At 28.5% G+C, this 27,062-nt stretch overlaps 1 protein-coding gene across 1 annotated transcript in view; it reads left to right on the top strand.

Annotated features, from left to right (window-relative positions):
* The window catches only part of LOC107065261 (uncharacterized), a 90,869-nt gene that overhangs the window by 28,900 nt on the left and 34,907 nt on the right, over positions 1–27,062 (top strand). Inside the window, 12 exon segments of the mRNA XM_015318773.2 lie at positions 9,732–9,874; positions 10,822–11,339; positions 14,488–14,622; positions 15,938–16,096; positions 16,767–16,931; positions 17,268–17,496; positions 17,723–18,024; positions 18,149–18,373; positions 18,458–18,631; positions 18,755–18,916; positions 19,001–19,243; positions 19,623–19,853. Of these exon segments, the coding sequence (XP_015174259.2) occupies positions 9,732–9,874; positions 10,822–11,339; positions 14,488–14,622; positions 15,938–16,096; positions 16,767–16,931; positions 17,268–17,496; positions 17,723–18,024; positions 18,149–18,373; positions 18,458–18,631; positions 18,755–18,916; positions 19,001–19,243; positions 19,623–19,853 (2,686 nt within the window).

The following is a 27,062-nucleotide window of genomic DNA, read 5'->3' as shown; positions in this document are numbered from 1 at the left end:
AATTTCAAAATGAATGGATAAATAGAAAAAAAGGGGTGGTGGTGGTGGTGGTGGTGTTGGTGGTGTTGGTGGTAGGGGGTGGTGAGGGTAGTGTACGACGAAAAATAAACGTAAAAAGAGACTGACAATGACATGACAAAGATAGTGCATGTGTATGTGTATATGTGATGAGAGTGAAGTAGATAAAGATAGAAATATGAAATATGAAAAGAAATCAGCTTTTGTTCAAGTTAACTAAATTAGATAAACTAACGTTTTTTTTTTTTATTTTTTATTTTTTTTTTGTTAACTGTGTTTCATTCGCAACAATGTTATCTTCGTATAACATTAGAAATATCTCGGATTTTTCGAAATAAAATAATTTATTCTCTTTTATCACACAGGATTTCTTTTTTCTCTTCTCATTCGTTTGCTTGTTTTTTTTTTTTTTTTTTTATATTTATTTGTTTATTTATAAAAGTTATCTTTGATATTTCGTAAATCGTAGCACATTATACGAATTATACGTTGATACACGTTTATTAAAATTTATACATTATGTGGTAGTGTAAAGGTAAGGATTGTATCGAATTTATTCGTGTACGAAAAATATTGTAAGTAGTTATGGTCAATGAATTATCAGTCTGTAGTATAAAACTCCTCGTGTGTACTTTCTATTATTTTTATTTACAAGTATTCGATTACTTTTGATTACTATTGTTATTATTATTATTATTATTAAAAAGAATCTAAAGAATAGTAACATAAATTTTTTAATAATTTCAAACAATAATTGATAAGAACAAATATAAGATAGTCACCAGGGTAAAAATATATTGTAAGATAAAAACAAACATCTTTGCAGTTGCTTATTTAAATAATAATAATAATAATAATAATAATAATAATAATAATAATAATTATAAAATTATATAATATATTAATAAAAAAAATACAATGACTATTATTTTCTTTCTAATAATTTTTATTAAAAAAATATATATATATATATATATATATATATATATATATATATATATATATATATATTAATATTATTACAATAAAAATAAAAAAAAAGAAGAAAGATAAATTTTTGTAAAATAATATTGAAAAATAGAAGAAGAACCATATTGATGCAACGTGTATCATAAAGATAGACAATAACGTAAGATAAGACATCTATTTACAGTAGATAAATTTGATGGTACCCCATCCCATCCCCATACTTTAGCTGCTATAGTATGTTTGAGTGAACAGAAAACCTTATCGTTAAAAGTAGGAAAAGGGAACTCGATCCTTTTTCGAAGTGAAGAAAATGTTTTCTCGATAGAGTTGAGACAAAAAAAAAAGATGAGCGTTCATGTGCGTTGTCCTCTAGTCTGTCGTTTACGCTGTTTTTCGTCTATGCATATGTGTGTGTGTGTGTGTGTGTATGTGTCCAACACACATTTTACCGTCTTTTGGAGATATAAAAGCGACGACGAGAGTCTCGTCGTTCAGTTTGAACCGTCGCCAACAATGATGGATAACATTTCCTTGTCCAAAATATTGAACGATCGAATCTTTTCTCCAACCATTTCTTCATTCTCTAACTTCTATCCCCAACCCCCAACCCCCCTGCCCATCCTCGTTTTTTCTCTCTCTGTTATTTTTCGTCTTCGAACATTTACTTTTTCTTTTTTCCCCTTTTTTTGACACAAAGGAGAATGGATGTGCATCTACCGGTGTGTGTATGTGTGTATATATATGTGTGGTGGGTGTTTATTCGGTTAGAGTAAAATATTTATACGTAATTTTTTATTTTCTATTTTATGATATAGATGTTTTTTTTACAAGGTTGTTAGGGAATATTTTTCTTTTGATAAATTGAATATTATTATTATCATTTTTTTGTTGTTATTTTTCTTTTTGTTTATGTGAGTTTTAGGTGAAATAAAATTAAAGGAAATGATTTTGTTAATATAACGAATATAATTTTTTAGTGGTTGAATAGTTATATTTTATTTAAATATATATATATATATTATAAATATTCCCTAGATGAAATTAGAAATATACATATAATTTAAAATACGTAAAATTTATCACATTGTTAAGATATTTTACATATTATTTTTATTAAAAAAAAAAAACTCAGAAAAAATTTAATAATACTCCTTAGAATATTATCTAATAATTTAATTTATTATTTATAATTATATAATAGAAAAATAAAAATAGTTGTGCCCCAAGATTCACGGTACCCAATGTGTAAAATAATAAAATGGTATGTAAAATTTCAAAAAAGACAAAAATAAAAAAAAAAAAATAAAACAATAAAATAACAATCTGCGATTTGTTAAGAAATACGTTTAACAGACTTTTACGAGATTTGGTAAAACTGTGTCAAAGAAACGTACAAGAAAAATAACACGATAGATGTAAAAATAGGAGAAGAAGGGTGAGAGGAGGGTGGGTTTCTTCTTTCTCATGGATTGGAAAGCAAAGATAAAAAAAAAAAAAAATAACGTAATCTCGTTAAAATGTCGAGTGATGATAGAGATCAAAGGGAGAACCGATGTTAGGGTTTATAAAAGACAAGATTTATAGGGTTCTGTTTCTCGTTACCATCACAAACTCTCAACTAAACGGGATCGATAGATCGATCTCTATCGATCGTACGTTCGTTCGTTCGTTCGTTGTCGATGCATCACCGAATTTCTATCAGGTTCGCTTACTTAGCGGTATTTAAACGAGCCGTTCAACATGGCCGTTAATCAATTATGTGAGTCAGTCTCTTCCTACATCCATCTATACATGCATACATGCATACATACATACATACATAGATACATACATGTATTCATTCATTCATATATGCATGCATGCATACATACATTTATAAATACTTTTTGTGCATATATATATATATATATATGTATACGACACCAATTGGTTTGTAGATTTTTCAAATTCGTTTTATATAATCGAACAATTATGATTTATTACTTTCACACATTACTATAATTTTATATAATACTTAATCTGTAAAAATAATAATGAATATATGTTTACACATATGTACGAGCTTTTACGTATTTTTTTTTGGTATCGTTTTGTAGAAATTAATTAGGAAAATTGATGATCAGTAGTAGTCGATATACGTATTTGGTCAGACAAATAATTTATTACTATCTGTAAAAGTAATAATGAATATATATATCTACATAGACGTATGAGATTGTATATAGTCTTTTTTTTGTATCGTGTTATAGAAACTAATTAGGAAAATTGATGATCAGTAGTAGTCGATGTACGTATTTGGTCAGACAAATAATTTATTACTATGTGTAAAAGTAATAATGATTATATATATCTACATAGACGTATGAGATTGTACATAGTTTTTTTTTTGTATCGTGTTATAGAAACTAATTAGGAAAATTGATGATCAGTAGTTAAAGTACGTATATTGTCAGACAAAAAGTTTATTACTTTTGCGTATATTTATAGAATGTATTCTAACTGATGGATATAAATAATCAGGAGGTTATTATAGTTAAAAATGTATATATACTATACTCTACTATACTATATCGTACTATTGTACTATTGTACTATATACTATATACTATATACTATATACTATTATACTATACTATATAGTATAGCATATAAACATGTACTATGTATACATATACATATACTGCATTCATAGATGTATTTAAAATTGTTCATAATTATTTTTTACTTTTATTTTGAGAAATATAATTTATTAAAATTTTTCAATCGTTTAATTGATCATTTAATGTTAGTGTAATTATATTTTTATATGATCGTATAAAAATTTAATGAGAATTTAATACTCAGGTGTATATTACCTGTATAAATATATAAATTTTGTTATTCTAGTGGTAATATATCGAGAAAATTGATAGCAGTAGTTGATGTACGTTTATGGTCAGACGCGTAACATTTGTTAAACGTTTAAATGCATGTAGCTTGGAAAATTACTCGTATAAACAACTATACATATATACACACATAATGTGTGTGTATGTGTATATATATATATAGATCAATGGCCTGTGAACTTTTGCAAGATCGATTATGTGAGAACGATTATGATTTATTATTATCACACTTGCTATAATTCTTTATACATATATCATCTATGTATACATATGCACATATATATACATATAGACAGGTGTACATAATTTGTATTATGTTAGTAATATCGAGAAAATTTATGATAGTAGTAGAAAAGTATATTTATGGTCAGACATAACATTTGTTAAATATTTAAATACGTGTTTATGGAAAATTACGTGAATATTATATATATATATATATATATGTTTGTGTGTGTGTATCAATTGGCTGTTGATTTTTCAAAGATCGATTATGAGAGAATAATACTGATTCATTACTTTAACACCTGCTACATTTCTACATAACCTATGTGTACACACACACACATAATACACATATACTTTGTATTTCGCGTGTACGAGTATGGAGAGAAATTTATGAGAGTAGTCGAAATACGTTTATGGTCAGACAAAATATTCGTTAAACACTGAAACGTTATGGGCATGGAAAATTACAACATATTGATGTTTTACATACTGATTAATATGCAATCTAATAAAGTACGTGATATTTAATATTTAATATCTCAATAAATTAAAGTGCGTATATTTGCTTTGTTATTTGTTGTTGAGAACAATTTTATTCATACGCGTCTGCAAAAATTTATTGATAATTAATATTACGTGTGTAGAAGTACGTCAAATAATAATTTTCATAAAATACTGTTACATATAAAATTATTCATAGCTGTATATATTTATTATCTTATTTTTTTCTTTTTCTTTTTTTTATTCTTTTTTAAGCAAAATAAATTATCAAATTAAAAATTACATATTATAATATTATGATCGCGTCTTTTATCATAAACGTTTGAATATTAATTGATTTTAATGAATATTCATTTATTTATAATATTCATTATTATTTTATACAGTTTTATAATGTTTTTTTCTTTTTAAGAAAAATATTATAACAAGTTATAAACGTGCAAAAGGGGTATAGATTTTTGTTCTATTATTATTTACTCAACTTATATAAATAAAAAAAAAAATAAAATATACCTTTACTTTTTACATTAACTATATTTTTTTCTCTTACAAGTTACATTACACGTTAAATTGAAAGAAATAAAAGGAAAGGAAAGAAAGGTAAATAAAATATGAGTCTTTTGATCAGACTTCGCATTTAATTACAATTTCTTTTTCTTTCCTTTGCTTTCTTTCATTTTTCCTTCTATTTTTTCGTTCTTTTTCATTCTATTTTTGCATGCAGTATAAGTAACGTTGTGCAGTGCTCGTAAGAAATAATATAAGAATGAGCAAGAGAAGGGTGTGGGAGAGCTGGCTCGTAACTTAGAAGCATCGTTTCTAAGAAAAGTTGCCCATTAAATAACGTTTTACCAACCGATAAAATCTTGACGATAATAAACAACATGAGCATTCTCTCTTTCTCTCTTTCTCTCTTTCTCTATTTTTCTCTTTCTCTCTTACACCTCTTTTAAAACTTCCTCTCTCACATTCTTCACAATTTATATTCTCCCAAAGCAAAACTATAATTTCTAATTCAAATTTGAAGATCTAAATTTGTCGACAGAATTCAGTCGAATTCAAACAAAATTGAAATTCAATTAAAAGTTTATTATTCAAATTTTTATGCAAATTTTAAGCCTTTTTCGGTCGTAAGTCATCTGGAAGGTGACAAGGCAAAACACGTAGGAGTACTCATTCAATTATGAATTAAATAATTAAATAATTAATAATTTCGTAAGTTTGTAATACTCTTTGAAAAAAAATATAAATAATTTTTAATAATAATGTTATATTCTTACAGTAATAAAATTTGTCGTTGTATATATATAATATAACGAAACTAAATATAACTATCTAGTGAGAATATATAAATATAAAATATAATATAAAATAATATAATAAAATAATATAAAAAAATTATATAAAAATTGTAACTACCAATAAGGGTTAGAATTAATTAAAAATAATATAATAAAATAATATAAAAATTATGACTACCAATAAGGGATAAAATTAATTAAAAATAATATAATAAAATAATATAAAAAATTATGACTACAGATAAGGGTTAAAATTAATGGAAAATAATATAATAAAATATTATAAAAATTATGACTACCAATAAGGGTTAAAATTAATTGAAATTTTGGATCATCATTATCATTATTATTATTATAACTATTATTATTAATATTATATGAGGTGTCTTTTTAAATTTTTCGTAGTACTTTTGGTGATGCTGGCGGGGGTATCACATTGAAACGTGGCTAAGGTAAAGCCCTACGAATAATCCCTAAGTAAAAGGTAGTGAAAGAGACACAGAGACACTCAAGGGGGGAGGGAGGAGGTGTGTGTAGGATAAAATGGTGGTGATAGTGGTGGAGTTCAGCTCGCAATATTCATTTCATTCATAATTTACTTCTTACTCTGCTTCTTCTTAGGGGGAACGGTTTGAAGAAAGCACGAATGGGTCTCCTCCTTCGTCCCTTTGTCCCGTTTTGCGATACTGAATGGGAGCTTTTCAAAAAGGGTCGGCCCTTTATTATTTTACGAGAACAAACTATCTTCTATCTCTTTTTCTTTACATTTACCTTTTTATCTCGCATCGTTCGATGACGTAAATGGACGCCGCTCGTGTTGTGTTCTTTTTCACTAAAGTTTTCTTTTCCTTCTTTTTTTTTTTCTACTTTCTCATATTTTCATTTGTATTTTAGCCATTTCTTTTTTTTAGGGGTGGGAATGGGAGGAGGATGAAAAAAAAAAAGGTTAAAAAGCGTGCTATAAGTAATTCAGGTTTGTGTGTGTGTGTGTGTGTGTATATATATTTTATCTTGCAATTAGGAAACATTGAAATGTATCTAAATATGTTACGTGGCTGACTATATACTATCTTTTACTACTAGCTTTTCCTTTTATTTGATTCCTAATTTACACTCGAGTCACGTCCCATTTGTTTCTTGAATATGTTCCGTGTTTAGGATCTTTTATTTTGTTTAGGGGTGTAGGAAAGAAGGGTGAATATTTCAATGGTAAAGAAAAATTTGTATTTTATTTTTGTTTTTTATAAATAAAACAAAAATAGTAATTCGTGTAGAAATACGAAATTATTTAGGACAGACAAATGGAAGGAAAAAGTATATTTGAAATTTTATATTACAATATTTAAAATATACTTTACGTGATTTTTATAATTGTATTATTAGTTAAGTAATCTTTTAAAAAATAACAAATAAAAAATAATTAGCACATACATATTCTTTTGTATTTTTAAATCGTTCCACGGTGTCATATTATTTGTTTTTATATTATATTTGACCAACACGTAAAAAAGGGTTAAAAAAAATATTATTTACAATTATATGCAACAAATTTTGTTCTTAACCTTTGCTTACCCACCTCCTTGGAGTAACACGATTACCACTTACAAAAATCGTTATAAAAAAAAAACAAACTATATTGCATAGATTTACTTCAACATTTTTTTGAGACTTCTTTAATACTTACTTAAAAAGACTATATAAGTTTTATAGCTTTAAATTAAATTTAAATATGTTGAAAAAAATTACCAAAGTTGAACAATTGAGAAAAATGAGATTCAAAAATTGCAAAAAAGGTCTTGGTCCTTTGGACTGAGTGTGATAAGCAAAGGTTAAAAATTGATACAAATAAGAAATAGAAAATTAACGAAATAAATGGGATAACAAATAGTAGAAGGATAAAAAAATGTGTGGAAAGATGAGAAATAGTAGAAGAAAAGAAAAGAAGGAAAATAATGGAAACGTTGTGCGTTGGTCGACGTTGTTGTTAACGAGCAAAATAAAAACCACATAGAATGGGTGAAATGGTTCCTTTAGTTGAAAATATACATATGTAGAAACAAGTGCGTGCATATAAACGAGAAACGATTGTTCGTCGTCGTTCATTTCATGCCTCGAATGACAAAGCAAAACCCGTTGCACGATCAGCCGGAAATGCAGTCTCGTTTTCCCAATAATTTTGTTTTCTCGTTTGCACATATGTATATACAGGTGTATATTATGTATATGTATACAGGTTAACCCAGATAACTGTGTACAATCAAAATCAGTTTTAAATTATTGATTTATTATAAAACTTGTCAAATTTAAAATATCATTGCTACGAATTATAATAAATCGATGTATTTTATTTTATTTATTTATTTTTTTTTTAATGTAACAAAATTTACAGATTTTCAAGGTCTATTTTAATTGGAATTAATTAGTGTTTATAAATTTATTTATTTTTTTTTAATTAAATAATACAAGTGTTCATTAATTTTTAATTAATCAGTTGAAAAAATAAATTCAACGTGTGCAAATTACCATGTAAATTTTTCAATATATATATATACGTATTTGTAGATATGTAAATATGTAAATTGGGTTGTATGGTATATACGAAATCATTAAATCGATGGTTATGATTTTCCTTTTCGAATAGAGGAAATGAAGTAGAATTAGGAGAGTAACCAGATGAATGTATACACACATATGTATATATACACATGTCTATATGTTCAATGTATATGCAAATATGTACTTTATACATATGTGCATGTATATGACAGGGATAGACAGGGAGAGAATGGAGTTCAGTGTCATTAGCGACAGCATAGGATACCAAATTCGCTTTCAACAAAATTAGGTAACGTAACCGCATCGTGCTACTAAATACCGTACCATGTATCCTTGTTAGGGTTGCAAATTTCGATCTATCGAACCGGACACGACATCATTTTCGACACATCGTTTGTCTCACAAATTTACATTCCTCGTTTTAAACCATTCAATTTATTACTTTTTCAATATGAATGAAATAATTTATTTTACAATTAACCAAATACTTTTAAAGGTTGAACATTTAAAAAAAAAAAGAAAAGAATTTGCATGACAAACTATAACCACCGATCGAATCGAATTAAAAAAACAAAGGAAAGGAAAACCAAAAAAAAAATAATCAATTGATGACCAAATTAATTGTAAATCCGACGTGTAAAAAAAAAAAAAAGGGAAGTTGCAATCTGGCAAGGATTCAATAAAAAGATTTGTCATAGATGGTTACACATGGTTTTACATTGGTTTTACATTCACTCGTGTGTCAAAAATCGTGTTCATGGTCAAACTTCTTTTTTATTTAACAATACCAACCAACCAACCAACGAACCAACCAACCAACTCTTAGATTAAGCGAAATCACAGGATACATTGTGACACCACCGAGCGTGAAAATGTTTCCGATTTTGTTTCTTCGACCAAATAAATTCTAAAGCAGTGTTTGGTTGCTGTTGTTTCTTTTTTTTTGTTTTTTCGTCTACTACTTTGCCAATAAAAATCCATTCTTTCTTTTAGAAAGAATAATAATGGTAGTAGAAGAAGAATAATAAATAATAAAAAATAAAATAAAATCATTCAACGATACTAAACGTTGGATTGACCTGTTTTGCATATTATAATAAAAAAATAAAAAAAAAATTAAAATTTATAAGAAGTAGTACAAATCAATAATAATAATAATAATTGTATTCATGAATTCTAATCGTCGTCATTCTAATCTCAATTATATTATATAATCTTGTTGATAATAAAAAAATAATTTAAAATAATTGTTAAATTAATTTTGTTTCAGCGATGGTCGTTTGTTAGAGGGTGATCAAATCCTTGCGATAGATGGTCAACCATTGGATTCAAATATTTCACACGAGCAAGCAATTTCGATTCTTCAGAAAGCTCGCGGTTTGGTCGAGTTGGTAGTGGCAAGAAGCAACCAAGGTATGAATTATATATTTTTTTTTATATTATCAATAAACAATTATTATTCTTTATATAAACAATTTCATTTTACTCCACATGATTATAATTTTATTAACGATCATAGAATTCTTTCAAATCAACTTACTATCTTTGTCATCATATTTTTATTATTTTTTTTGTAATTATTTATTTAATAATTATAAAAATGTGCGCCTATAGGAATGCAACCCTCCAGACACATTTTGAAAATGTTGCTTGCGAGCGCCATCTGCTGGAACGGCATTTTTTTGCAGCCCAAACTGTTTATACACGCATGTATTACGAGTTGCCTATCTTTCGGGCAAAACAAAAATTCCGTCCCATCAGATGATGGGAGGAGATGTCTGGAGGGTTGCATTCTTACAGGCGTAATGTTTTTCTAATTATTAAATAAATAATTAGAAAACAATAAGTAAGAAAACAAGAATGTCTACTGTCACTTTCCTCTTACCCTATCCTACCCTTCCTTTCCTTTCTATTCACATCCGTTGTCCTTTAAACATCATCTCGTCTGACGAAAAGAATATTAGTTCATATAGTTAGTCCTTTCGTAGAAAATGGAATCTAGTAGAATGGAATAAAACCAAGGGAAGGGTAAAGGAGGCTAGGGTAGGGAAAGGAAGGGTAGTCGTCGTCGTCGTCGTCCTGTCGATCGGAAGAAGATTGCTTCCGATGACAGAAAAGAATAAAAAAGGAATAAAGAAAGAAAGTTCTATTTCTATCTCTAATGGCTTAGCTAGATGAAGAAAAATGGAAGATGGGGGTGGTAGTGGTTAAGATTGGGGGAATGGAAGTTGATAGTTGGATAGGTGGGTGACCCTGAGAGAGGGTAAGGTAAAAGACATTCTTCCCCGTTTCCCTTTATTCCTAATTCGATCGATTTTGTTCTTATTAACGAAATTTGGGTATAATGATTTTTGTTTAAGACGTTGGGAATTCTTTGCCGACGGATGAATTGTCCGGAGGTTCGAGTTCAACAGCGGCCGCAGGAGGAGCAGCAGCTGTTGGAGGAGCTGCCATCATCGGTGCTGGTGTTGGTGTTGTTGCTGTTGGTGGTGGTGTTAGTGGTGTTAGTGGTGCCTGTCTTGTTGGAAACAACGGAAACAATAACAACAACAATAATAATATTAATAATAATATTAACAACAATAATATCAACAACAACAACATCAACAACAACAACGTTAACAACAATAATCAAATTGGTTCGGATAAAGATCAATCGGTGTCAGTATCGTCAATTGTTACACCAATACCAACACCTAAATCCAGTCAACCTAACAGTACAACTTCTGCAACAACACCTACGCCAACACCTACACCTATACCTACACCTAGTTCAACACCTGTACCACCAACCACTGGCACCGGTCACGGAGGCCTCGTCATCGAAAGAAGCCCTTCCGCTGTCAGCGACGCCTCCAGGAGTGGCCCTGACATGGTGGTAAGTTTTTATTTTTATATTCATTCATTCAATCATTTATTTATTTATTTAATTATTTAATTATTAGGGTAAACCAAAAGTTTTGCTAGTTTTTTAAATTAATTAATATTTTCAAAGTAAATTTTTATCAAAAAAATAAAACACCAATCAACTATGCAATTTTAAAGTTAGTAAAGGGTTATTTGATTGATTGGTTGATTTATTTATTTAGTTATTAGGGTAAACCAAAAGTTTGCTAGTTTTTTAAATTAATTAATATTTTCAAAACAAACTTTTACAAAAAAAAAAATAGAATAGCAATCCATTATGCAGTTTCAAAGGTGAAAGGATTATTTGATTAATTAATTAATTAATTAATTTATTTATTTATTTATTTATTTATTGTCGAGATTGTTCTCTAAATAATCGTGTTTTACTACTTACGTACTTTTTCAAATTCGTATCATCCATTTATCGTTGTTGCGTATCTTTTCAGTTTGGGAAAAAGAACAAAAATTGTTTTCTTGATAAACCATTATCGCGTTATATGAAAAAAATATTATTAATGAAAGTTTTGTAGGTGTTGTTACGATAAATGGTTTCTGTTCTATACATTTTGATCGTAAAACCGATAGGTTCTTTAGATAATCGAATCTACTTTGTCAAAGGTACGAGTCGTGTCGATTTATCCCCTATGTATCTCTGTATATGTGTATGTATGTACATCATACATCGTTATAAACTTTTCTACGTTTCTCTTTTATTTTTTATTTATTTTTTTTTTTTATTATTATTTTTTGTCGATAAAACTATACCCCACGTCCTGTGAACAAAATGTTATTAAGCAAAAGTTGTAAGTACCGTTCTAACGAATATTATTATTATTTTATTTTATTTTTTTTTCGTTATATCAACACACACATACACACACATATATATATACACACATGTATATACATTTCTTTTTTTATCGTAAAATCGATAGTTCTTTAGATAATCGAGTCTACTTTGTCAAAAGGTGAGCTGTCATTTATCCCAGTGAAAATGTGTATGTGTGTATGTATCGTTTTAAAACTTTCTACGTTTATCTTTTTTATTATTTTTATCGAGAAACTATACGTCCTATGAAAAAAAAAAAAAAAGAAAAAGAAAAAATATTATTTAAACAAAAAGTTTCAAGTATCGTTAGGACGATTATTTTCTTTTCTTTTCTTTTTTTTTTTTACTCTTACATGTATCACATTTTTATTGCAAAATCAATAATTTTATTCTTTAGATAATCAATTAAAGTACACTTTGTCAAAAGGCGAATGTGTGTGTGTGTGTGTGTGGGTATCGTTTTAAACTTCCTAAAAAATGATTTGTCCTATTAAAAAAAAAAGACAAAAAAAAAACAAAAAAAATGTACCCTCACCAACGATTTCTTTTTCTTTTCATCCCTTAGCCTATTATTACCCCTTTTCTATCTATCTTTCTCTTTTCTTTTTTTTCTATCAATAATATCATCCCCTTTTTACCATCCATGTTTTTTTTTACTTCAGAATCCTTTCATCCAAGCTTCTGTATGACTTCTTCTTCTTTTTTTTTTTTAACTCTCCTTATCCCATATCTTCCTATTCTTCTTCCTTCCCCCTTTCCCCTTTGCCCCTTTTTCTTCCCTTCATGCCCTTTTCATCTTCTCTATCTCGTTTTTTTTTTTTTTACTTCCATACACGCAAAACTTTTCTGGTTACTACCCCCGAAATATTACTTCACATCAAGCAGAATTTATCTTCAATCCTATTATCATTTTTTTTCTCTCCCTTTTTCTTTTCTCTTTTTTTCTTTTTTTTTTTTTTTATTCTTTTTGTCTTTTCTTCGTCGTTTTATTTTATTTTATTTTTTCTTTGTCTTTTCTTTTTCATTTTTCCTTTTTTTTTTGGTTTTTGTTTTACTGTAAGGTACAAAGTACGTGGTAAATTTTGGAACGTTTCTCCTGAAATTTTTTATTTTTATTTTTTTTTCTACTTTATATTTTTCTTTTCTTTTTTCTATTAAAAATTGTTAATTAACTTATCACGTCGAATAAATTCCAATCTCGTTTGTTTTTAAACCTAAAGGGCAACGTTGAAAATGACAAGGAAAATGACTACACAACGTTGACTTTGTTATAATCGTTATTTTAATTACTACCTTGTACAGTCATGACACTTTGATATTGCTTACCTGTTAAAAAATATATTTGGAAAAAAAATATAATATAAAAATATAAAAATATAAAAATAAATTTCATCAAAATCAATCTTATTTTTTATTTTAAATTAATTTTCTATCATCAGATTAATTCTGTTCATTTAATTTTACCTTTCTAACGTCAAAATATATATTAAAAAATAATAATAATAATTATTATTATTATTACTGTCACACACACAATATCAAATTACGTTCATTGAATCTTTTTTTCAATCTTTCGTTTCTTTATCTTCTTTTTTCATATCCTTCAATTGGAAGACTCTACGCAATTATTATTCCCCCATTTCTTCCAATCATATCTTTTTTTTCTTTTTCTTTTCCTAGCAATTTTTTTTTACATTTCTTCTTCCTTTTCTTTTTTTTTTTTTTTTTCTTCTTCCTTCGACGTTTGCGTTAGTTTTCTCGAAGGACTATAACGAGTAAGGAAATCGTATTATCGGAAAAACACGGAATGACGAAGGGGAACGATTTGCATCGGTGAAAGAAAAAAAAAAAGCAAAAAAAAAAAAACAAATTGCGGACGTTGAACCGTTAAAATTTTATTTTATTTTTTTCTTTTCATTTCTTTTTCACCCTCGTGGTAAATATTAATTCTTTCCCCAATACTCAACCCTCTCATTCAAACAATATTCATAAACCATCAAAAAAAAAAAAAAAAAAAAAAAGAAAACAAAAACAGAATAATAAACAAAAAGAAAATAACGTCTATAAATCTAATTTTAAAAATAAACTTTCATCAAGGTAAAAAAAAAAACAAAAACCCATCCAACCCCCAATCTATAAACAAAACGCAATAAAAGTAAAAAAGAATTAAAATAAAAAAAAATAGATTAACCAAATTTATTCATAACATTATAAAAATGATGATAAAGATGAAGATGATGATGTTGTTCTTGTTTTTGTTTTTTTTACTTTTAAATTTGATTTTTTGTAGCTGAACACGGAATGGGCACAAGTAGAAGTGATAAACCTTATCAATGATGGCAGCGGTCTTGGATTTGGGATTATCGGAGGCCGTAGCACAGGCGTCGTCGTCAAGACCATTCTTCCTGGAGGCGTTGCCGATCGGGTAAAGTATCCAATCGACAGGAACCTACTCTCTCTCTCTCTCTCATACAACTACTACTAGAACTACCTCATATCCTTCTCATACCCTTCATCATCCTTTACCACCCTATCATCATCCTCTTCTTCTTTATCCACCTAACTCATCTCTTCCTTCATCCTCTACCTCATCTTCTTCTTCTTCATCTTCCTCAACTACTACTACTACTACTTTCACAAACTCCCCACACACAGACATACATATATAGTGAGAGCTTTCCTTTTGGAGATTCAACTCGTACTAATTGCGAAAGGATATTTACTTTCTAACGGTTTTCAGGATGCAAGGATTCCGTTAAAATGTGAAGCCATTAGCGCGTTAAACGATTATCTTCATCGTTTATCAGACTTAATAGAATCCTACTTGCTCTATATATATGTATCATTCAGAATACCCCACCCTTTGTATATAGGTGTGTGTATATATAGATTGGTGGTAGATAGACTTCAAAGGGAAATAATTCTTTAGGGTAATTAACGTTAAGGCTTCAATTAAACGTCTAACTCTCTTCTTTATCCGATAACTGTAATTATTTCTGTTCATTTTCATGAACATTAGATCACTCCTTTAGTTAGATCAAATTTACTACTTTTTTTTTTTTTTCATTTAAAATAATTTAATAAGGATTCTAGACATTCTGATAATTAGGTTAATTAAATATTTATACTATGTTTTGATATGTTAAACAAATTATTCAATAGTAGATTGAAATTCTTTATATTATAATTTATAATTTATATTTTATATTGTTTTATATTTGGATTTTGGTAGGGGAATTATATGGGATAAATATTTATATTATATTTTGATATATTAAACAAATTATTTAATAATAAATTGAAATTCTTTAGATTTTATTTATATTACAATTTATATTTTATATTTGGATTTGTGGGTGGGGGGATTATATGGAATAAATATTTATATTATATTTTGATATGTTAAGTAAAGTATTAGATGAAAATTCTTTAGATTTGATTTATATTATAATTTATAATTTATATTTTATATTAACATTTGAATCAAGACATTATATTTAACATATTAATTGATTATTAAACTAGTTTGGATTTTAGGTTTACGTACAAATGTTGAATAATAATTTCGTGTAATTTTAAATTATGATTTATCAATGAGAACACGTTTATTAATTATATAAACAAATATTAATACAATAACCTCTCGAACAATTTTGAATTATGATTTATCGATACATGAGAAAATACACAAATGTGTTAAACAATGAATTATTCTGTAACAGTAAATTCTGATTTATCAGGATAATCGGCTCCAAAGCGGGGACCATATACTCCAAATCGGGGATGTCAATCTACGAGGAATGGGAAGCGAACAGGTTGCAGCTGTTCTACGACAATCAGGAACACACGTGCGTCTCGTTGTCGCAAGACCAGTTGAACCAACTTCTCCAGATTTTCAGGTATAATATTAATATTACAAATTCAATTGAAAATTCAAAAACATGTTTGCAGATCACACAAGTTAGAAGTAAAATCTTCAAAAAAAGAACAAATTTTGAGAGAATGAAACGAGTGCATAGTATCAGGAATACGATAATTTATTATACAATATTATTATAATATTATTTTTACTTTTGTTTCTAATTATTTATTTAATAATTATAAAAAATGTGCGCCTGTAGGAATGCAACCCTCCAGACACAGTTTGAAAATGTTGCTTGCGAGCGACATCTGTTGGGACGAAATTTTTGTTCTGCCCGAAAGATAGGCAACCCGTAATACATGCGTGCATAAACAGTTTGAGCTGCAAAAAAATGCCGTCCCAACAGGTGGCGCTCGCAAGCAACATTTTCAAAGTGTGTCTGGAGGGTTGCATTCATGTAGGCGTATTGTTTTTATAAATAATGATCAAAATTGAATTTTAATTTTGTAATTAGTTAAAAATGAGAACTATACGAAACACCGCATAAAGAAAAAATCCATGAAAGGAAAAATTGTATACTATATTCTATCTCATTTTCTAAAGAAGTTTTCACTTCAATAAACATTTGATCCATTAATTAATAATAATCATAAAAATGATTAACAAATGAATTTTAGAATGATACTTATATATATAATTGATTTTAGGCAATTGGAAGTCATGCACCAATCGTCCCAACGAAGATCCTTGGTGACCCAGACGAATTGGAAAGATACCTGGTCCACAGTGCACCTGAGACCTACAACATACGACACGTACAGGGTGGTGATGCCAGTTACGACAACGGGTATATGTATTCGCAGGAGTCCGACGTGAGTGCGACGAAACGTGTTGATCAGCTACTACTAATGTGCGCTACTACGATCGATGCTGCTATGAATTATTAAAAAGCAAAAAAAAAAAAAGTGAAATGTAGTCCAAAAAGTAAAGAAAAGCAAAAAAAAACCACATACACATTAACAAACACACGAGCATACATAAAACAAACTAAACTTATATACATATATCATTAGCATACACATATTACATATAACAATTTCTTCGCAAAATAACGGATAAAATGAACCGCGTGAATAGTTTTGTGATATTACTGCACGGGGAATTATTAGAATGTAAATGGCGAAATGAAATGTGTCCCTTCTCTCAAGGCAAGAACCAGTCTCATCATGGATGTGGTACCCAGACGCAACCCCGTACCAATTGGAGCGATGCCAGTTATACCAACGATACCACCGGTACAAATTCCTGAACTACCGGTCCTCAGCATGGAGGCCATCGATGTTAATTCACTGCCAGAAATGGAGCGTTTCACCGTCGAGCTTAAGAAGGATATTTACGGCCTTGGGATCACTATAGCCGGCTACGTTTGCGAGAAGGGTGAGAGAGCAAGTGCTGTTAAAAAAAAAAAAAAAAAAAAAAACACACATAACAAAACAATATACTCATTTAAAAAGAATTATTTAAAACAAACAAACAAACAGACAAACAAACTGTGCATTAACTAAAACTTTAAAACAAAAACAAACAAAAAACAACAACTAAAACAAGGTAGACTTTAATAGTGAAAGATCACAGAGGGACCGGTTGGTTAATGATTTTTCAGAGGAACTTTCGGGCATCTTTGTCAAGAGTATAAGCGAGGGTAGCGCGGCAGACTTAAGTAATAAGATACAAATAAACGATAGGATAGTCGAGGTGGATGGTCATTCTCTACAGGGTTATTCGAATCATGAGGCTGTTGAAGTTCTTCGAAGTACCGGGCAGATCGTTAAACTCTGCTTGGAAAGATATTTACGTGGACCAAAGTACGAACAACTTCAACAAGCGATTGCTGCTAGCGAACTGAGATTACCCCAACCAAGTTCTCCATCTATAACGAGCCTACCAAGTTTTCCGATAAGTGCAGTAAGCTTCTCAATTTATGTAATATCCTTTCTTATGTAATCTTCTTCTCTTCTTGAGTATCATACTTTGAGATACAATATTAAATTGTATTTTTCTTTTAATTTTGTTTTATATTTTTTTTTAGGATGGCGAGACTACTACCGAGATAGAACCTGAAGGTGAATCGCATACGACCGTTGACAGTGCAATACTTCAAGAAGCAGATCATGAAAGTACAACGGAAGAATTCGATGAAGCTACCAACGTTGAAGCTCTTCTAAGCGATCCTTCCAGCGAATTAACACCGCAAATTCGTGCAGCAATTAAATCCAAATGGCAAAAGATTGTAGGACCTGATACTGAGATAGTGGTACGCATGATTCATCTCTTATTTGATAAAGAAATTCTTGTTCTTTACTGTTATTGATAATAACATTATATTGTTTACGAGTAGGTAGCACAATTGAAGAAATTTGCAGAAGGTAGTGGTCTTGGTATTAGTTTAGAAGGTACAGTTGACGTTGAGAATGGTCAAGAAGTGAGGCCTCATCATTACATTCGTTCGATTCTACCTGAAGGTCCTGTCGGTAAAAATGGTACCTTACGATCTGGGGATGAATTGTTGGAAGTAAGATGTTTTTTAATTATTATCGTTTATTACAAACACAGCGCCCCACAGGGATTATTAATTACATTTATTACATAACAATAATAATCAAAATTAATGCCGATAATAAAATTATTTGTCAAGGTAAATGGTTATCGTTTGCTCGGTATAAATCACATGGAAGTAGTTAGCGTTTTAAAAGAATTGCCTATACACGTTCGTATGGTTTGCGGAAGAAATGTGGCCTCCCAGGATCCGTTGTGTCCTATTGACACTGCTCAACATCAAGCAGCATTTCAGACCAGAGTAAGTTGAATTGATTTCTATTTAAATTAGTTTTATTTTTCTCGTTGATGATAATAATAACAACATGAACCAACACAATAACAGAGTATTCTCGGTGGATCCCTTCAAAATCTTCTACCAACAACGGATCGACTGGTAAAGGCGAAATCTGATGGATCCTTGGCTTCAACTACAACAACCGCAACCGTGACTGACGCTAGCTTGAACAAAATGAAGTCACGATCATTGGAGCCATTGACAGGCTTAGCTATGTGGAGTTCAGAGCCGCAAATTATCGAGCTGGTTAAAGGAGAGAGGGGCCTTGGGTTCTCCATTTTGGATTATCAGGTATGTCTCAGTATGCATATATAAGATTTGTGGATAAAAAAGTTAATCTTTTAGGTGATTTGAATGAATCATTTAAAATATGCCACCTGAATAATATTTAAAATATGAGAAAGTTATTTGTTATCAAAAGGACAAGAACGTTTTATATAGTAATAATATTATACAATATATTACAGTTCTAATAATACTATGTTATGTGTTACGTATTAGGGTGAACCAAAAAGTTCGCGCGTTCATATTGAATTGTTTAAGATAGTGTAATTTTTATAGTAAATAAAATTACTTTATGTATAAATGCACGAACATTTGTGTGGTTCATCCTAATATTAAAATTATTAAATATATAAATAATATTTGATTTCTCGTATAATTTTTATAGGATCCAATGAACCCCAACGAAACTGTGATAGTAATAAGATCACTCGTTCCTGGTGGTGTGGCTCAAGTCGATGGTAAACTTATACCGGGTGATCGTCTTCTGTTCGTGAACGATATTGCTTTAGAGAATGCTACTCTCGACCAAGCTGTGCAGGCCCTTAAAGGTGCACCCAAAGGAACCGTACGCATAGGAGTGGCCAAGCCGTTACCAATACCAGATAGTATCGTACAGGTGAGCGATCAGGATGATCCGGTTGAGACCACGACGGATAGGGATAACGAGGAACCTACGCACTCGATCATGGATAGCCATAAGCAGAGGCGAGAATATTTTCGAGAGCGTAAAGTGAATGTGATCGAACCACCTCATCACATGGATTTGATAGACGGTCTTAAACATCTTCATAACCTCGTCAAATCCGAAAGCTTTTGAAAATCTTTATCGACGTTAACAATCAAATCCTAATTTTGATGCTATTGGGTATTCTATTTTATTTTTCTTTTATTTTTCTTTGATTTTTCTCTTTATATATATATACACGTGAGCTGTTTCACATGCCCAAAGTGATTAACTCCACTATTAGAATTTATTTAGAAATTGAGAATGGTTTTAATCGATACTTAACTTTTTTATATTTACAGTAAAGTTACTTTTTATATTATTATTATTACGCTAGAGAATATTAAACGTTGAATGATCACGTTATCGATTTTCTTAACTCTTTTTCTTTCAACGAATTAATCAATTTGGGAAATGAAGTGACTCATGTATATTAAATTTCGTCTTTTCGTTCTACGCGTGTCTTCGAGACCGATGATGACATTAATATTTTGTCATTATCTTTGTTTTTTTTTGTATCATCATCGACATTTCGAATTTATTAAAACCGTGTGTGTGCGTGCGCGTATGCGTGTGGGTGTGTGTGCACCTTTTGCACATAATTAAGCTCGCGGCTTTATTTTGTATGTTTTAATATTGGGAAAAAGAAAAGAAAAAGACACAATAATATCGTACGATCAACGAAAACAAATTTTAATCTGTTCCGATTGAACAGTAATATCTTTTATCACTTTTTTACAAAGTTTTTATTAATTATTTGTAGGAAGAAGATAGAGAAACGGAAAGTTTAAGCCTATAATCTAATTGTAGTTTGATTTTTTAATATTGTGCAATAGCTATCGTTGCATCTTTTTTGTTGCAACGTTGCAGCCTTGCGAAAAAAGAATTCAAGTAATATAGAAAATCTACTTTACGCGTGACTTTACGATATATATATATATAACTGAAGAATATATTTATATATGTCCTTCCTAACCATACATTTGATTTTTGTCTTCATTATTATTTGTTTATGTCTTTTTCATTTGTTTACTTCTGTTTTTATTTACTCCGTTCCTCTGTTATTAAACGCATGCGTTCCTTTATTATGTTCAGTGATCCTTTCAATCATGTTCATGCTTTAATTTAGATATTAGATAGTATATTTTTGTTTTACTTTAAGATACTTCTTTATCATGCGTTAATTACAAATCAACTGTATACACATACACGCACATATATATATATATATATTTACATGGTTTTTTTTCCATATTTAAACATTATTACAATATGTCTCTGCGAAAATTAATAAGAAAGAAAATTTAAAGAGAGAAAAAAAGAAAGAAAAATAATAATAACGTGTATAAATCAAACATAGCATAAATAAATATAGGGTGCCGTGCTCATTCATTATTTTTCTTTTTTTAATCCGATTTCCATTCATCCTTATATACCATCTCAACAACGCCAATAATAACTTACTTTAAATTAAGTTTAATGTTTAAGAGTACACATTATTCATGTATACTTTTTCTTTATCTTTTAAATTCTTTTTCTTTTTCGTTTTTTTTTTTATTTAATTTCTGTTATCTTTTTATTATTTTCGTTTTTTTCTTCCTTTCCTCATTTTCTTCACTCCTTTCAACGAAAAAGAATTAGACCGCACCGAAAGTAGTTCAAATATTTGACCAAGTCGATTACGACAAAGTAAATCTTTGATTTTACTTAGAAGAAAAAGGAAAACTTTTTAACTCTTTGTAATCTAATTATTATTATTATTATTATTATTCTTTCGCAATTTGAATAAGAGAATAGAAGTAATACACAATAATATACAAATCATTTATATTAAATTTTTGACAATTTTAAAAATATAACTTTATGAAGAGTTAAAAAAAGAAAAAACAAGAATAAGTAAACTATGATATATTTTATATTTTCAAGATTAGAATTTAAATACACACGAAAGCACATACGAAAGCTAATTTATATTACCGGACACGTTCTCTCGGTTTTTCTCTTATGAAAACCAGAGATGACCGGATTTTAAATGAGGTTTTCCTTTCAAAGTCTTTACTGTATTTTTTTCTTTTTTTTTTTTGTGTGTTAAACCATACGCTTTCATAATTGTAAGAAACGAAGAAAATAAAGAGAGATAGTATGGTATTGAATTTTTTAATTCTCTACTTTCGCTATTTCTACAATTTTCTTTTTATTTTTAAATAAAATTGTAAAACAGACAAAAATACAAAGAATATGAAGAATTTGAATAAAAGCAATTTGGCGCGTAAAAATTCGCGCTCAAATCAATTTCCATTTAAATTCAATTAAATAATCGCAAGAAATAAACATATCACAAAGAGATAGGAAAGAACGAAAGTAGAATTAAAAATATTTTTCATTTATCTCTTTAATCTCTTTTTATAATCTTTCGTTTTTAAATTACAATGAAAAAAGTAATAAGATAATTTGAAAAAACAAAAATTCAATTTAGCGCGCAACTTTCGCGCGCAAACCATTCCAACCTAGCCTTAACCCCTTTGATCATTTTTCATTATTATTATTATTATTATTATTATTATTTATTTTTCTTTTTAATCGTGTGCGTCGTGTAAGAAGAAATACAAAAACAAAAACAAAAAACAAAGAAAGAAAGAACAACAAACGTATCGTGATAATAATATTGATGATCAGTTTTTTGAATATACAATAAAATGTTTACGAAAGAAAATGAGAAAATGAAAGGGAGGAAAAAAAAGGAGAGCCGGGTGAGGAGGAGGAGGAGGAGGATGAGGAAGGCAAAAAAAGAAAAAGAAAAAGAAAAATAAAAAAATAAAAAAGAAAAACAGAAATTAAGGAGAAAGAAAAAGAAATGAATGAATGATTTGATTCATTTTCTCGGGATGATGCGGATTGATCACGTGATCAAATATCGGTGCTACTTTTACAGCTTAACGATGGGTTTTAAAAATGTCGTGCTGCAGCTGATCCCTTAAGTAAGTACATTAATAAAACGATTGTAATAGTGAATGAAAGTTGCCTGGTAGAGAGTAGCTGATTCGAAATAATAATAATAAGACTATAATACTTAATATTGATAAAATAATATCAACGTTTCTTTTCACTTTCAATAACATCTATCTCTCTCAAGATGTCTCATTCCTCCCACCTAAAACAAAATTTAGTGTTAGATGAAAAGGATAAGAAAAATACATATGGTTAGGATATTATTTATTGTTTTTCTTTTTTTTATTCATGACACACATACACACGCTCCATTTTTAAATTCTTTATTATTTGTTTGTATATATGCAAATCTTTTCTCTTATACAATACATCATATAAATATACTTCTAATTATTATTATTATTATTATTATTATTATTATTTTTATATTTATTATATAGTAATTGGTACAAAATTGTACATTTATAAAATTAATATTTTATTATAATAATTTTATATAAATATAGTATACTAATTACTATATATTATATTTATAATATATTTTATATATTTGCTTTTTTTTGTATAGTAAGACAATTTAGGAGAGTGAGAGTGATTGTGAAAAAAGCATCAGTCTATGAATTGGAAAGAGACAGACGGACAAACAAACACATGGACAAACAAATACAAAATGAAAAGAAACAGAGAGAGAGAAAGAGAATGCATCTACTATTCTAGTTAGAAAAAGATAGAAAGTATCAGGTGATTTACAATGAATGAATGTGTGAATAAATGAACAAGAGAAAACTCAAGCATGCAAGAGAGAGAATGAGAAGGTGGGAGGGATGAAAAAAGAGAGAAGAAGGCAAGTAACAAATTAAAAAAAATAAAAATAAAAAAAGAAACAAATTGTACCTAACAACAAAATCCTACCACTATCCATTTTTAGTTCACTATCAAAAGCAAATGTTTACAACACATCCTACCCCCCTTTCCACTTTCAACCAATATCTTAAAGTTCACTTCAACCCACCCCAATCCTTCTTCTATGTTTATTTATTTTCTTTCTCTCTCTCTCTCTCTCTCTCTCTCTCTCATATCAGCATAAGTTGCTCTCAATCACAGTATGTCAATCTTTTCACCTTTTTGTAGAGCTCTACTACTACCATACCACTACTGTGTACTTCTACTACTACTACTACTACTTCTACTACTACTTCTACTACTACTACTACTACTACTACTTCTACTACTTCTACTACTACTACTACTACTACTCACTGGCACTTTTCTTCACTATTATCAAGAGGCTCGTGGGACCGACAATACTGTTTCCTTCCTACTAATATGCCAACGTTTATAAACCTGAACACAACTCCATTATTGACTTGACTACCACCACACCTCTGATTAGTAATCGAATTTCTACTACGTCCACCAAAAAACAAAATATAGATAAACAAAAATATATGAAACTAATAAGAAAAATGGGGGATAACACGTCTTAACTTCATCCAATGGCAAACACACCCGTACTCGACCTACTGTTATGGATAAAACATACTAAACGCAAGTTACGTAAACTAAATATCGATTCTCCAAAGGCTTCCTTTTTTTTATCTTCTTCATCGCTTTACTTACTTCTATCGATAGCTATTACATACTTTTTACACGTGTATCATTATTATTATTATTATTATTATTATTATTATTATTATTATTATTAACGTATGATAGTACGAGAAAATTACTATTTCAATTTAGAGTCTCTTTTTTTCCTTTTTTTACCCCTCTGACGAAATCTCGAAGACACGCGCGGGAGTTGTTTGTTTGTTTTTTTTTTTTTTTTTTTTTCTATATATTTTTGTTGTTTTTTTGGAAGAAAGTAAAAAGATAAGAAAATAATTCTTCAAATCAGCTAGTAGTAGTCCAATCCTACATTTCACTTTCACCCCTTACATTCCTCCTCCAAAACCTAATATTAATTACACCCTTAGATTCATTTTTCACATTTTTCTTATTACGCACATATATAATCGTAGCTGTTTGTTTTTGAAAATTGTCATGTCAAAAGTAATTATATTGAAAATAATGACATTTTATTAATAAGCATTTAAAATATGTTAATGCTTGTTTTTTCTTTTCTCGTAGGATTAATTAGAGCAGTTTTGAAAATGATGGCTCGATTATATTATTTATATAATTAGCATAACTCTTTTTAGAATTTCCTTTTCTTTTTTTTTCTTTTTTTTTTTATCATTTGTCACATAGTTTCTCTTCTATTCAATTTTCTTTTTTCTTCTTCTATTTATTCATACGTTTATCTTGTTAACCCTCTAAGATTTTAATTAACTTTATAACTTTTGTAATATTGTAATATAAATTATATATATATATATATATATAAATTATATAATTCATAGCTTTAATGTTCAATAATGAACTTCATTGTAATTAATATTATTTTGAAGACAAAATTTTTAAATTAAACTTAATTTAATAGAGGGTTAACAGTATTACCTGTATTACACGTATGTACACGCACATATATCCATTTTCTTTATCTCTTTTTTTCCTAATGTTTCTTTTTACCTTTCCCTATGACACGTTTAGCGTGTCTTTCACTCTAATTCTTTTTATTGCTTATGATTAGCGTTACGCATAATCGCATAAATCAGAAAACGAGTTTGATTTTAATGACAAATTTACAGATCTCGTCTGATGCACAAATTTAATAATAATAATAATAATAATAATAATGATGATAATAATGCTTTAGTAGTGATAACCTAATATTATTAATGAAAAATCTTATTAATTATTATTATTATTATTATTGATTTAAAGATCGAACGTTTCTGTCAGCACGTTCGTCAGAAATATTCCGAGTACGAACAGTTTCTTTGTATTTCTTATTCTTAATTAAATAATTATTCGATTTATTTATTTAAAAATTAAATCTAACATTTTTAATTAATTAAAAGAAGAAAAGTTGCAATTCTAAGTAAACAATTTGTAAACCAAAAAAAAAGAAAAAAAGGGAACAAATTATGCCGATGAATACGCTCAATAAAAATTAATGTAAAATAAAAAAAACCAAACAATATGTAGAACGATAATTATTTAATATTATAAAAAGAAACTTTTCGTACTAATTTCGAGTCAAGGTGAAATCGTTATTTCGATCATTTAGACTACAAATTAGTAGTTGAAATTAATTATTGGAACGGATAGTCGTTTAGAATTTCAATGACTTTCAATTCCTGAGTTTGAATCGAACACTTTTATTTAATTACGTGAACGCTAATAGTATAATTAATTACCGAAACGTATCGTGTGTATGGTGAAAGCGATTGATGATGCTGTGTGCATTGCACAAGGTTCAAACCTTTATTTAGTATGCACCTGTGCAGGTGAATCGTCGAATGACGTAGAAACCACAACACGATCGCGTAACATGTAAAATGTCTCGTATAACAATTTTCATTGCACAAAAACCACATTCTCTTATTTAATAATTTTTGATATAATATATATTTATTTATAATATTGAAAAACCAAAAACAAATTTAATGTTTAACAGGTCGTATAACACCTTTTCACATTTTTTTTTTTATTTAATTCAAAATTAAATTCATATTCAAATACATAATAAATATTATATAATTAACTATTTATTATTATATTATTTAATTATTATTTATTTATTTATTTATTTATTTATTTATTAATAATTGGTAGAAAAAAAATTTTAAGCATTTAACGTGTCGTATTACACATTTTTTTTTTTTTTAATTTGAAAAACCACACCTCTGTTTTTATTTAATGCATATTTATAAAACAAAAATGCATAGTATGATTCATGATGTATATATATATAATATTCACTTGCATATTTCTATGTTCGAATATGCAGTTTTACCTTGACTCGAATACCCGCATTCTCTTTCAGCTATTGCTAAAAATAATCGAAGATATATAATATCGATCAGTTGATAAATATATGTATGTATGTATATATATATAGTATTACTTTTACATATTATATATAAATATATACATATATGCATGTATAAATATTACACACGTTGATCCCTTGTAATTAATATTTTGTTATTAAGTTAATAGAAAAATTAAATTGTTCAATATATTAAAATTGATAAGTTTATAATC

The sequence above is a fragment of the Polistes dominula genome, unplaced genomic scaffold (genome assembly GCF_049000335.1).
Source record: "Polistes dominula isolate Pdom_NZ unplaced genomic scaffold, Pdom_raw_medaka contig_23, whole genome shotgun sequence".
In the NCBI taxonomy this organism is placed as follows: Eukaryota; Metazoa; Arthropoda; class Insecta; order Hymenoptera; family Vespidae; genus Polistes; species Polistes dominula.
The sequence above is the reverse complement of the archived record's forward strand: the minus strand, read 5'-3'. Positions and strand labels throughout refer to the sequence as shown.